At 38.1% G+C, this 13,796-nt stretch overlaps 1 protein-coding gene across 1 annotated transcript in view; it reads right to left on the reverse strand.

The window, feature by feature from the left end:
* The window catches only part of DENND5A (DENN domain containing 5A), a 107,766-nt gene that overhangs the window by 55,306 nt on the left and 38,664 nt on the right, over positions 1-13,796 (reverse strand). Inside the window, exons 2-4 of the mRNA XM_045557486.1 lie at positions 5,364-5,435; positions 4,483-4,592; positions 1,580-2,237 (exon numbers count right to left, since the gene is read on the reverse strand). Coding sequence (XP_045413442.1) covers positions 1,580-2,237; positions 4,483-4,592; positions 5,364-5,435 — 840 coding nt within the window. The remainder of the gene's footprint in view (positions 1-1,579; positions 2,238-4,482; positions 4,593-5,363; positions 5,436-13,796) is intronic.

Below are 13,796 nucleotides of genomic sequence, written 5' to 3' on the forward strand. Positions count from 1 at the left end.
CAGACAAAATTTTATAATCTAAATCTAATGTGGAAACATCAAACAAACCCAAATTGAGAGACATTCTATAAAATAATTTGTCTTTACTTTTCAAAAATGTCTATGTCATGAAAGACAAATAAAGGCTGAGAAACTGAAAATGAAAAGGAACGCATAATATTGAACTAGAGCCTGAACAAGGAACTTAAAAAAATTATCCTAAGAGATATTATTGGATAATAATGAAACTTGAATGTAGTATGTTAGATTTCCTAAATTTTATAGTCATACTATAGTTATGTAATAGAATGTCCTTGTTCTTAGGAAATAAAAGCTTGAGCATTTAGGAGTCAAGGCACATAGTGTCTATGATGACTTTCAATGGTTCAGTTATGTTCACACATGTATGGAAACAGAGAGTGATAAAGCAAAATATGGCAAAATGTTAACAATTGGTGAATTTGTGAGAGCGTATACAAGGGTTCTTTGAACACTCCTGGCAACTGTTCCATAAGTTGGAAATTATTTCAAAATAAAAAGTCATAAAAATTAAAACCTCTGATGGCTGTGCATGCACCTCAGAGTAAAAGCCAAAGTCCTTACAAAATTCTATACAATCTGACCTCCTGTTAAGTCTAGCATCATCTACTACACTCCTGCTCATTTATTGCATTCCATCCTCCCAGCGTCCTTGTTGTTCTTAAACACACAAACCCCTTTTTTGTTTTAGACCCTTTATACCTCCTGTGCCCTTTAATTGGAATTCTTTTCCTACAGATTCTAACAGGTCACTCTCAGAAACCTAACCTAATCACCCTATTAAAAATTAGAGCTTCTCTTCCCCAAATACTATCCTTTTCCCTGTTTTATTTTTCTTTATAACCTTTATTAACTACCTTAGAAACTACATATTTTATTTATTTAATCACCTCTCTTTCCCCACTAACCTATAAGTTCCATTATGGCAAGGATTTTTCTCTGATTTGTCCACCACTGTCCTTAAAACAACAACTGGCACATAGTACACTCTCAATAAATATGTACTGAATAAATGAATTTAATGTTACTAGTCTAGCTCATTTAAGAAGCATCTGTTTTTTTATGATCTACTTTACTATTTTGTCCAAACCTGCTGCTCACATTCAACCTCTCATTTAATTAAACAAACAACAGAAAGAAGCAACACATCCTCATTTTCTCAATTTTCTCAATATATAAAGTGTCATCCTTTGTGAATCCTTGATTTTATTGTCAGGTTGAGTAAGGGCAGAAATAACTCTGCAGAATGATAGAACAGAATTATTGGAACATCAGCTTCCAGTGACCATCACCTCCCACCCCTCTTTTCAGCTTCAATCAGAAGAGACATCAGGAGGCAGCGTCCCCTCCCATACTGGAGTACCTAGAAGGCCATGAAGACAGACAATTGGAAATACTGGCCCTCTCATGTTCCATCCATTTGCCATCTACCACCTACAAGCAAAAGATCTGGGTTTTTATTGTAACAGACTTTGATCTTTATAGTCAGCCCCAGTGTATCTGAATACGGAAAGAAGAAAAGCCCTATGCAGGCAGAGAGCTCTCATAAGCACTGACTTACGTTGTGAGTAGAGCAGGATCTGAAACTCCAGAAGTGCACAAGTAAAAAGCTGAAACACATTCTCCACCCCAAGCAGTTCGAAGACTTCTTTGACAGGAAAGTCAAATAGGGGAAGCTCATTGGTACTTGGTCTCTGGCAGATTATTGGCCCATAGACACCAGAAAACTTCAAGGACCGGCCAGGCGGGGGGAGTGGCACCTCGTAGAGTACGTTGTATATGTAGCTCTCAAGAGGCAGTGGAGGGGGCTGAGGTGAAGTGACTGCCTGGTGGAGTTGCTCCAGCACACTCCGACATGCCTTCATGAAGGACATGGGCGTGATGAGGCAGATGCACTTAGAGACGTAGAGAGTGTCCCGGCTAATGTCGTAGGAGTTGAAGCGCTGCAGTTTAGTCACAGGAGTGCCTTCACCATCCTCCATGCCGCTCTGGTCTCTGCCATCAGCAGGGGGAGCATGTAGGACATCATACTCAGCATTATGCATGTGGTAGAGGGTCTGCATTGCACTGCAGATCTGCTTGCTAGTTACCTCTTCATAAAATGTGAGGGCAAACCCAAATGTCCGAGAGCCATCCTCCCTTGTGATAATAAAGGCATGGAACTGGGGCTCCCTGGGATCAGCCTGGGTCTTGAATGCCAGCCCTTTGGGCATGCATAGCTGCAAAAGACAACAAGGCAACAAGCAGTGAGATCACTCACTGCTGATCCACTTTGCAGAACACCACCTCTATCTATCTATCTATCTATCTATCTATCTATCTATCTATCTATCTATAGAGCACCTACTAAGTTGGATATACACCTGCCCTAAACCTCTCCCTTTCTAATGCAAGACACATAAGTAAATAAAATTATAATGCAGCCATCATGACTATACAGAAGTATATAAAAAGTACTAGAGGAACACAGGAAAGACAATCAGCCTGGGAACACCAGAAAAAGCTTCAAAAATGAGGTTATGCTAGAACTCATCAGGTAGACAAGGATAAAAGGTTATTTCAGGGACAGGAAGAAAATGCACAAATATGGATGCAAAAGAAAGCCTGGAAGATTTAGGAAATGGTAGGTTGTTAAGCACGACGGCATGATAGAGAGTAAGACATGTATTAGGAGACGATGCTAGAAATATATCTAAAAACAATATGGATGCAACATTATACCTAAAAATTAAAAAAAAACTTGTAAATAGTTTTATACTTTACCAGCTCACAAAATTCTGTCATCAATAAAACCTCATTTCACATCAAAAGGGGTGCTCATTTCATATAAACCAAAGAGATGACATAATCAGGATAAAGATGTACTTTTTTCACTTTAACTCAGTTGGGTTATATAAAGAAACTTGGATAGTTAATCAAACTGACCTGAATCAATCAGTCCCCATTTTCCAGTTTTACATGGACCTGGCTAGACAAATGAAATACTAAGAGCCTGGGTTTACAAATACAAGAACCTACATTATGTTATATCCATTAGCCTTGAACTTGACTTCCCAAAGCCTAGGTGTTTCTAGAATATAGCATATTAAAATGAAATAAGCACTGAACTAGAAATCAAAAAACATAATGCTCTCTAAAATTCAGTTTCCTCATCTGTGAAATGACAATAATATAGTTTATTCTCCCTAGTTCACAAGGTTATTGCATGCATCAAACAAGATTATCTTCCAAAAAACTATAGAATGCCATTAAAAATGCTACAGAGGCTAAGCATGTAGCATGCGTCTGTTGTTCTAGCTACTCAGGAGGCTGCGGCAGGAGGATTGCTGGACTCCAGGAGATTGAAGTGTCAGTGAACTAAGATCCCGCCACTGTACTCCAGCCTGGGCAACAGTGCAAGACCCTGTCCCTATTAAAAAAGAAAAGAAAAGAAAAGAAAAGGGTAACAGAAATAGTACAAAGATGGGGTTAAGAGGAAAGATCTGGAACGAGACTACAGTGTTCACATTCCAGCTCAACTACTTATTAGCCATGTGACACTGAACACGTTACTTAACCTCTTTGGATCTTAATTTCCTCATCTATAAAATATGTACACATGTGTTTGTGTGTGTGTTTATTTAATATTACCTACGGTAAAGGGTATTTTGAGGATCAAATGAGTTAATTCATGTAAAATATTTATAGAGTGTCTAGCACAAGTTGAATATTCAATAAAGATTAGTCTATCCACAGTAGTATTCTTCTACATGGGAATTTTTTGGAGACAGGGTCTGATTCCGCAGCTCAGGCTGCAGTGCAGTGACATGATCACAGGTCACTACAGCCTCAAACTCCTTGGCTCCAGTGATCCTCCCGCCTCAGCCTCCTGAGTAACTGAAACTAGAATTGTGTACCAACATGCTCGGCTATTTTTTCTTTCTTATTTTTGTAGAGACGGGGTCTTCACTATTTTGCCCAGGCTGGGTTTGAACTCTGGCCTCAAGCAATCCTCCCACCTTGGTCTCCCAAAGTGCTAGGATTATAGGCATTAGCCCCCATGCCCACCCTACATGAGATTTTCAATGCTGTCCTATCTAAAATTATGATGAAACAAAAATAATGATTTCTGCCATATTACTCGGATATATACAATGCAGAATAGAGAAAACTACTTTAAACTTCACTCATCATGTAATCTCAGTGCAATAAGCAATCAATAGCTTAGTACCACAAAATAAGTTCACTGACCCAATACTATATATTTGACACAACAGAAACACATTGTGACTTTTAGTATATTTAATATATTCTGAATATTTTATATATTGATGAAAATGCAGAATTATAAACAATATGCATTACAATCTCTTCTTCAAAAGTTATTGGTACTTGGTGGGACGACTGCTACCACAGCTTGAACTCACAATCATACTATAAATTACTCTGTAAATGATCTCAGACTTGTATCTAACAAATACTGACCATTCCCACTGCATCTTGGTCAAAAGGATTCCATTCTACGTTCTCAGGATATCGTGCAAGAACCTTAGACTTGAATGTTCGTCTTAATGGCGTCTGCTCAAAATTTTCTCCTGTAAGAAAAAGAATGAAGCAAATCATCTCCACAATGTCCCTTTGAATCACAGGGTTATGAATGTCTGAGCCTGGCAGTCCAGCAAGGTACAGAAATGAAGGCAAGGGGGTTAGTATGCCAACCATCTAAGAAGAGGAAAGGCATTAAAGTTATTAGGTCAGTAAAGAAGCTAAAAAGTTGTAGTATGGTTAATATCAGACACAACTAGCTGTCTGCTTTTCTTCAAAATGAAATTGTTACTATAAACCCAATGGTTAATTTTCTTGGGAGAGAGAGAGAGAAAGCACAAGGAATGATAAAGGATTATATCTATCTTTTTGTTCCCCTGAAAGCCACATTTAATTTGTTTAAAGTCAACTGAAAACATCATGGAAGCATAAATTATTTTAAATTCAGAATAAACAATGCATTTCAGTGATCTCTGAATGAATACAAAGAAACTGGAAGATATAAGAACATTAAGAAAGCAGATTTCAGGGTAAATCTAATGAGATCTTTTGTCAATTGAGAATCATTTGAAATTTCTGGAATTCTCCTTTGTTTCCCCCTTCCTCCTCCTAAAAACACTGGAGTTTATTAAATTAAGAACATTAAAGTGAAGAGAGGAAGAACCAAAGAACCCACCACCTAGAGGGATACAAATATGAACAATCTACTAGTCAGAAAAAGCACAAGAAGTTAGAAGGTCAAAGGTTATAAAATGCCATTGGAGAGACGTGTAAGAACCACTGGAAAGCTTTGGGTAGTCTCAATTTTGTTTTGTTTTTACCTTCAGTCGTACTTGAAATGAAAGGGCTGGCACCATCCCTGGCTTTAGAAGCCTGTATATACTGGCATAGTGCTATATGATAAATGAAATAACAGAATATTACAATAAAGCAATGTTATTCAAACTCTGACCATGACTCACAGTACAAAATACATTTTACATAATAAAGCAATAAACACATACATGTGTGTGTATATATAAATTTACCTAAAGTAAAAATTTTACAAAACAATACTTACCCTTACTATATATGATGTCTTCTCATATTTTCTACTCTGTATCACTAAAACAAAAAATGCTGATTGAAAACCTACTAATGGTCACAATTCACAGTTTGGAAAACATTACAATAACATATAAGAGAATGAAGAGCTCAACCAATATCAAATTACTATAAAATCACTAATGTTTTATCCAAAAGTATACTGCCCCGAATATTGCTTGTTCTAGGGGGTTAGGGAGCAGGAGACAAATTAAATGCACCTAAATAGTTCAAAACAAATAAATTTAGTAGGTGTCATGGAAAACTGAATGAGAAACATGGTCAAGGACAATTCAATTGAATTCTATACCTATTTGCTGAGTGATCATGATATACAAGGGACTTAGGTACTGTGGGGGATACAGATGAACCTGACAAAGTACCTATGCAAGGATCCTGTTAAATGTACAGGAAAAAGAACATACACAAGTAACTACTTCACAGGAAGGTTATTATCTGGGAGGCTTCAGATCTTCAGCCTGTGTGGTCTAACCATTCAGAGTACACTTGCACAGGATCCTGTTGATGTGCTCTAGTTGACAGAATAAATTCTTTTCCAACCATAGTTTTTCTAAGTTGGTTTGCAACCCTCGGGGCTGATGATTATTAAAGAATATGTACTCTTCATCATGACAGGATAAGATGAACATAAAGTCAGAAAGTCCTTCACCCTAAATCATCCCCAGAGATACCTCAGACGTCTCTAAAAAGGAAGAGTTTATAATAATTCTAAGGCACCTGTTCCAGAAACTAATAATAATCCTAGTCAGAAAGTTATTGCTTTTATAATTAAAACTTCTCCACCTTATTCTCTAAAGTTCTATCTATCATCAGAAGCAGCAGCCTATATTCACAATTTTCAACTTCTGACAAGACCCAATAACCTCTTAGTAAAAGCAAATACCCTAATTTCAATCCCTCCCATTTCCTGATGCCTTCTTCCAAATCTTTCAGATTCTTCTGAAACTTTCTGTTCAAGCAAATTTCATCTCTCAAAATATATTTGGTAATTTTCACTAGAGGATCGGCACAATCAGCAGGAAGCTGGTAATAGCTGCAGCAACAAAGGCTCATGTAGAGCTAGTCTCAGAGCTTTCAGCAACACCTGCAAAGAGCCCACCATGGCAAGACTACACTTACTGTACAAAGTAATTAAGCAGCAAGCAGCTGACATAATGATCTTGTCTACAGTCTGAAATTCTTAGCATGTATTTTTAAACTGCATTCACTTCTGAAAGAAGACAACTATTTCTTCCTCTTAAGCTTCTTTACTTTTACTTGTCAGTTTGCTCATTTCTTCCTACCTAGGCTAGAAATCCCCTCAGTAAAAACACTGAAAACACAAAACATACAGAGAAATCAGGACAGCTATCACTATCCTATGTGAAAGCCTCCTCGAAAAAGACGCTTTCTTAAAATGGCCATAAGGTATGTCCTGAGACACGATAAGCATGTCTCAGAAGATGAGACACAGGACTATTTCAGGGGAAAATTTTAAACAACCAGTGAGATGAAGAATGGAGCCAAAGGTGAGCATGACAAGCTGATGTGGAATATGGCCAAAGAGACGGGAGAAGCTATGAATCACAGGGAGAAGTGGTTGTTAGAGCCTCTGTCCCCACCACCACCTGCCACCACCTCTCCACCTCCTGCCCCTTAAGTCTTGTTAAAGAGTCAGGTTCTTAGTGAAGGCGCTACACAGGGTGCCAGTGTTAGACAAAGTCCTTCTGTGAATTAGACTGGATCAGTAGCGGGAGCACAGTATTTTCACTGCAAGGGGAAAGGAGGTGGATAAAGAAAACAAATCCTATTCATTTCGGCCACCCATAAGGAGTGTCAGAAAGGTACGAGAAGAAAGGAATTCACAAATCTGAGATCTTTTTATTGAAACAATTCAATCTTTAATTATTTACTGAGGGCTGAGTTGTAAAAACAAGCAATAAGGAAACTTAGTGCCTTAAAAACACCTACACAGACTCACCTCCTGAAACCTGTTGTGTCTAAACCCTCAATTATTTAGACTGTTGGAAAATTGAAACAATATTGGGAATATGACATCACAACAATGGTCCTATTATCCTAGAAACAACAAATAATTCTTTGTCCAACACATACAGAGTACACAAACATCAGCAGATCTGGATATAAGAACTAAAGCCCATTTCTAACAGCAACTTAAAAATTAGTCAACTAGGTGTCTATCTTTGCAAATCAGCCTCCACACAAGTACAGTTCAAATTTTTAAAGCCTGCACGCCTTACAAGGACTTCTAATGGACTCTTTGTTTTTTTGTTCTGCTTTGACCAAGCCAGAAACAAACTGACATTTGTACTGATATTTGCCTTTTGGTACTAACTTGATTCAAATAACCCTAAAATGGGGGATGCTTAAGGTAGAAAGCTTCAAAAGAACCCCTGAATTCTCTGAAATGGTTTACAAAATTTTGTATGAAAATTTATGTATTCTTCTGGGAAGAGAACCACAATTTTCATCAGATCCTCAAAAGGTTCCATGACCCAAAAAAGTTAAAAACCACAGCTCTGTTTCTCCTAATTTGGGAAGGAAACATTTGACCATTAACAGATTAACCTAAATGGGCAGGTTTTCATACAGGCTAAAGCATATGCATTACTAAATAACTGCTTTCCAAGTTGATGTTGACCCAAATTAGGACATCATTTTCTCCTTTCCTATAAGGAGAAGCCTACGTTGACTGGATGCAAAATTCTCTCCTTTTATACATATACACATGAGCAAGTTAAAAAAAATTTTTTTAAAGATCAAATCCTCAAAATTTCTGCATAAAGTGATCTGAAAGGTCATCAGAAAATTTTTATAAAAAATCTCAAAGCTGCACATTTATGTTAAATGTATTACTTCTATAGAGACAATGATAATCTTTTTTGTTTGTTTGTTTTGTTTTATTTTTTGAGACAGTCTTGCTCTGTTGGCCTGGCTAAAGTGCAGTGGCATCATCATAGCTCACTGCAACCTCCAACTCCTGGGCTCAAGTGATCCTCCTGCCTCAGCCTCCCGAACAGCTGGGACTATAGGCACTTGCCACAACACCCAGCTAATTTTTCTATTTTTAGTAGAGACAGGGTCTCACTCTTGCTCAGGCTGGGTCTCAAACTCCTGAGCTCAAGCAATCCTCCCACCTGAGCCTCCCAGAATGCTAGGATTACAGGCATGAGCCACTGTACCCAGCTGAGACAATGATAGTTTAGAACTGAAGAAAAATATACTTTGTCAACAGAATAATTCATATCTAGTTGACAGAGGTTCTGCTTCCAGTCATGGCAGAGTAGCTACTATCAGACTAACTTTCCTACAGACAACTATGAATTCTGGATGAAAATAAAAAACAACTACTTTAAGTTACTAGAGAATGAAAGTATTGATGCTTCTTCCCCCTTCAGAATCTGCCTGCGTATTTCAAAGAAGATAACACTGGGTGAGTTTCCCCATTTTATGGCTTCCGGCCTGGCAAGTCCCAGTCTGTACCATAAGAGGTGGTTAAACTCAGATAAAAAACACAGTCTTACTAGCTTGATCAAGGCAAGCACAGCAGTCGGGAAGTGAAAGAGGGAAATCCCAGAGAGAACCAACAAAGGGAAGTCCCAAAATCTGCGTAAAAACTTTGCCTGTGTAAACCCAGCTGATCCCTGAACCATGCATTCATGGAGCAGACCCCAAGCAGCCAAGTTAAGGCTAAAAGGACTGACTTGAGATTCAAGCTGCCACTCACTGCAGGGAAATGGTTAGTAAAATACACACACACACATACATACATATCAATGCTCTCTGGAGGGAGGTAACAGAATCCAGTCTCCACAACATATCCATACCCAATGTCAAGGACATAATACAAAATTGCTCCGCATAGGAAGAAATAGGAAAATATGACCCATTCTCTAGAGAAGAGTCAATCAACACTGATCAACCCTGAGCTGACCCAAATAGTGGAATTAGCAAACAAGGATTTTAAAATAGCTATGACCATAATGAATGAAAAAAATAGATCTCAACAGAGAAATAGACACTAAAATTCAGTGGATGGGCTTAACAGCAGACTGTAGATGACAGAAGAGTTAATGAACTTGAAAAAAAACACCAAAAACTATCTGATCTGAAAAATAGAGAAAAAAGATTAAAGAGAAAGGGCAGCAGTGGAGAAGACCTCAGAGATATGTGGAGTAACAAGTCTAACGTACATATAATTGGAGTTCCAGAAGGAAAATAGAATGAAGCAGAAAACAATATTTGAAGAAATATTGACCAAAATTTTTCCTAATTTGGTAAAAGATAAAAATGTACAGATTTAAGAAGCACAGTAGACACCAAGCAGGATAAATACCAAGAAAATAACACAGGTACATCATAGTCAAACTTTTGGAAACCAAAGGTAAGAGAGAATCTTTAAAGGAGCCAGAGAAAAAGAATATATTATATTCAGGGGGAAAAAAATGAATGAAATTACCACTGCCTTCTCATCAGAAACAATGGAGACAAGAAGATATGGAACAACACCTTACAAGTACTGAAAGAAAAAAACTAACAAAAAAAAAAAAAAAAAAGCCTGTCAACCCAGAATTCTACAAACAAAAAAAATAGCCTTCAAAAATGAAGGCAAAATGAAAACATTTTCAGGTAAAACAAGAGAATTCATCACCAGTAGAACTGCCCTACAAGAGTGAGAAAAGCCAATCCCAATAGTTTACAATACTGTATGATTCCACTTATATAACATTCTTGAAAAGACAAAATTATAGAAATGTGTAACCAACTAGTGGTTGTCAGAGGTGAGGAATAGCTGGGGCAGGGGGCAATGCTGGGAAGAGAGGAAGGGAGGCAGATGTGACTATAAAAGGGCAACTCAAAGAATCCTTCAAGTGATGGAATTGTTCGGTATCTTGACTATATCAATGCCAATATTCTAGTTCTGATAATATACTATAGTTTTGCAAGATGTCACCATTGAGGGAAACTGGCTAAAGTGCACAGGGATCTCTCTGTATTACTTCTTACAACTGCAAATGAGTCTGTCAAATAAAAGGTTTAATTTTTTTTAATAAATTTTTTAATTAAAAAAATGTTTTTAATGTTTTGAACTACTTGTCAGTTTTAAAACAGAGGCTGCAGGCAACACATTTTAAGCATTCAAAGCTATATCATGAACAGAACTCCTTGAAGGCAGCTAAGCTATCCCTTTTTCCAGACCCAAGACAAGTACCACATGGACTGCCTCAGCTCACCACATCGATACCAATCCTACAAGGTCTACTTCACATTATCTGCAGATTATCTGCAGCATGAATGATCGAAGTCTTTGTCTCTGGGAATGGATATGATTAGGTTAATATGCTATCCTCTGCATACTGGTGTTCTGGGATATCCCAGAATTGATCCTATATTGGTGACCAATGCAGTGCCACTCATGGTATAATCAGTTTACTTCCTACACTAAAAGATGTCACTGTATTCTTCCTATTACAAACACTCCTGAAAGAGACTGCCCAACCAGCATAGTACTGCTACCAAGTCACACTTCTATTTTTGGTACATGTTGAAAAACCAACTTGTTTTGTCTTCAACTCGCTGTCTGCCCCAGCATTTCAATTCTCCCTGCTTTCCAGATAATTTCTGAACCCCTATACAAATCAGAAAGCATCTCCTGTCATCTTTGACTGATGATGCACAGTGTTAGGAAGGGAATACACACTTCTAATTAAATGAGAATTAACCTTACTATTACTTTTAGATCACTACTTCACTACTATCAGCACTTTTTAAATAGAGATACCTTACACACACACACACAAAGCATCACAGAGTTTTGGAAGCCATTGCTCTCCATCATCTCATCTTCAAATGAAGTTAAGGAAAATTTACAACTTCTGTACCATGAAGTAAAGAAGGTAACTGCTCCTTGAAGAGACAGGCTGTACCCTGGCCCATATGACCAGCTGACTGTGGTGCTCAGGAATCAGACATTCACAAACAAGTACCCAAAATGCAGGCAGTGAACTGCCCCCAACCCTGGACAGGCCACAAAGTCTTCTAAGGCAATAACCCTGGAAAGCTGCTCACTGGGCTTTTCAATAGAAAAATCAAGACAAACCATCGTTACCCCTTCAGGCAGATTTGTTCACTTTCTTTCTCAACACATTATCTTTGTCAGATAGCTTTAGATTTGTACATATAACCATTACTTTTACTGATGCTATGCCTCCTGCTTAACATCTTCCAGGTACCACACCTAATCCAATTCATGTACCTAGTGTTTCTAAAATGTCTGATCTTCTCATGTAACTAGTTTTATGAAAGAGATTGGGGTTTGAGAACCTATCCAGACTGGACTGCTCCAAACCACAGCTAGGACAAACTTTGATAGCAAGGACTATCACTTCCGTCAACACTGCCTTCCTTTTAGCCAAGCCAAATACTCTGCAGGGCACATATTTGTCTAGGTAACACCTCAAACTCACATAATTTGCTCTGCTTGGTGGGAGATACAACAAGCTGTCAAATTCATGGTCTTTTAGACCAGTCCAGGGGTAGAGAATCTATGCCCTTAAGGTCACATGTGGCCTTCTAGGTCTGTTAAGTGTGGCCTATTTGACTGAATCCAAATTTACAGAACAAATCCTTTTAGTTTTATTAATACATTTTTGTTCATCTTTTATATTTTTATATTTTATATTTTTATTTTATTTTTAAAATGAACATATTTAAAATACCAAAGAATAAAATAAGTTTCAATGAAATAATCCTCCCAAATTGACTGGGACAATTAGAACATAAGTAAGCCATAAGGGCTACATCGACAGCTCCTAACCTCATGATTTAGTTCTAACTTCCCCCACCTGACTGGCACCAATACCACATGAGGCTGGATGGTGAGAGTTTATGGGGGTCAAGTCAAGTATGCCAGTCTGTTATCGACTTTTGACAATGGTGCACTGTGTTTCTGTTTAAAGTGGAATTTATGAATAGCTGCACAGCTCGACAATATTTTTTAATTCTGTCTGCTTTAACAGCCCATCACGTCAAAGAAGACCAAAAGGACACTGAAGGAAGAGACCAGATTTTCTTTTTTTTTTCTTTTTTTTTTTTTTCAGACAGAGTCTCACTCTGTTGCCCGGGCTAGAGTGAGTGCCGTGGCGTCAGCCTAGCTCACAGCAACCTCAAACTCCTGGGCTTAAGCGATCCTACTGCCTCAGCCTCCCGAGTAGCTGGGACTACAGACATGCGCCACCATGCCCGGCTAATTTTTTGTATATATATTTTTAGATGGCCAGATAATTTCTTTCTATTTTTAGTAGAGACGGGGTCTCACTCTTGCTCAGGCTGCAGATTTTCTAATAGGACTGGGAATTGTAATACTATCTTGTTTCTGCTAAAGATAAGATGATTTCCTTGCTTTGTAATTCTGCAATATCAACATTAAAGAAATTCAATACTCATCAGCATTATAACACTAAGGACCACAAATATTTTTAAATTAGAGAAAGAGGTACAAAAGGTTATACTGCAGAAATTAAAAGATGAAAAGCAAAAGCAAAGACAATTCTTTCAAGCAGCAATAAGACTTGGAAATAATGACACTGAAGCAACTTCTAAAGTAGCTTATATACTTGGGGGTAAAAAAAGGAAGCCATTCAGTGATGTAGAAATTGTGAAAGAAAGCATTGTCGAAGTTGTAGGATGCTTAAACCCCCATAATGTTTTTTTGTTTTTTTTTTTTTTTTGTGAGACAGAGTCTTGCTCTGTTGCCCGGGCTAGAGTGAGTGCCATGGCGTCAGCCTAGCTCACAGCAACCTCAAACTCCTGGGCTTAAGCAATCCTACTGCCTCAGCCTCCCGAGTAGCTGGGTCTACAGGCATGTGCCACCATGCCCGGCTAATTTTTTGTATATATATTTTTAGTTGTCCAGGTAATTTTTATTTCTATTTTTAGTAGAGACGAGGTCTCGCTAAGGCTGGTCTCGAACTCCTGACCTCAAGCGATCCACCCGCCTCGGCCTCCCAGAGTGCTAGGATTACAGGCGTGAGCCACCGTGCCCAGCCCCATAATGTTTTAAAGTACAAACAACTGCCTTTTTCAAGGAGAACTGACTGGCAGCATGAATTAGCCTTCAACTTAACAGAACTTCACACAATACTTCAAAA

Source organism: Lemur catta, chromosome 7 (genome assembly GCF_020740605.2).
Source record: "Lemur catta isolate mLemCat1 chromosome 7, mLemCat1.pri, whole genome shotgun sequence".
NCBI lineage: Eukaryota > Metazoa > Chordata > Mammalia > Primates > Lemuridae > Lemur > Lemur catta.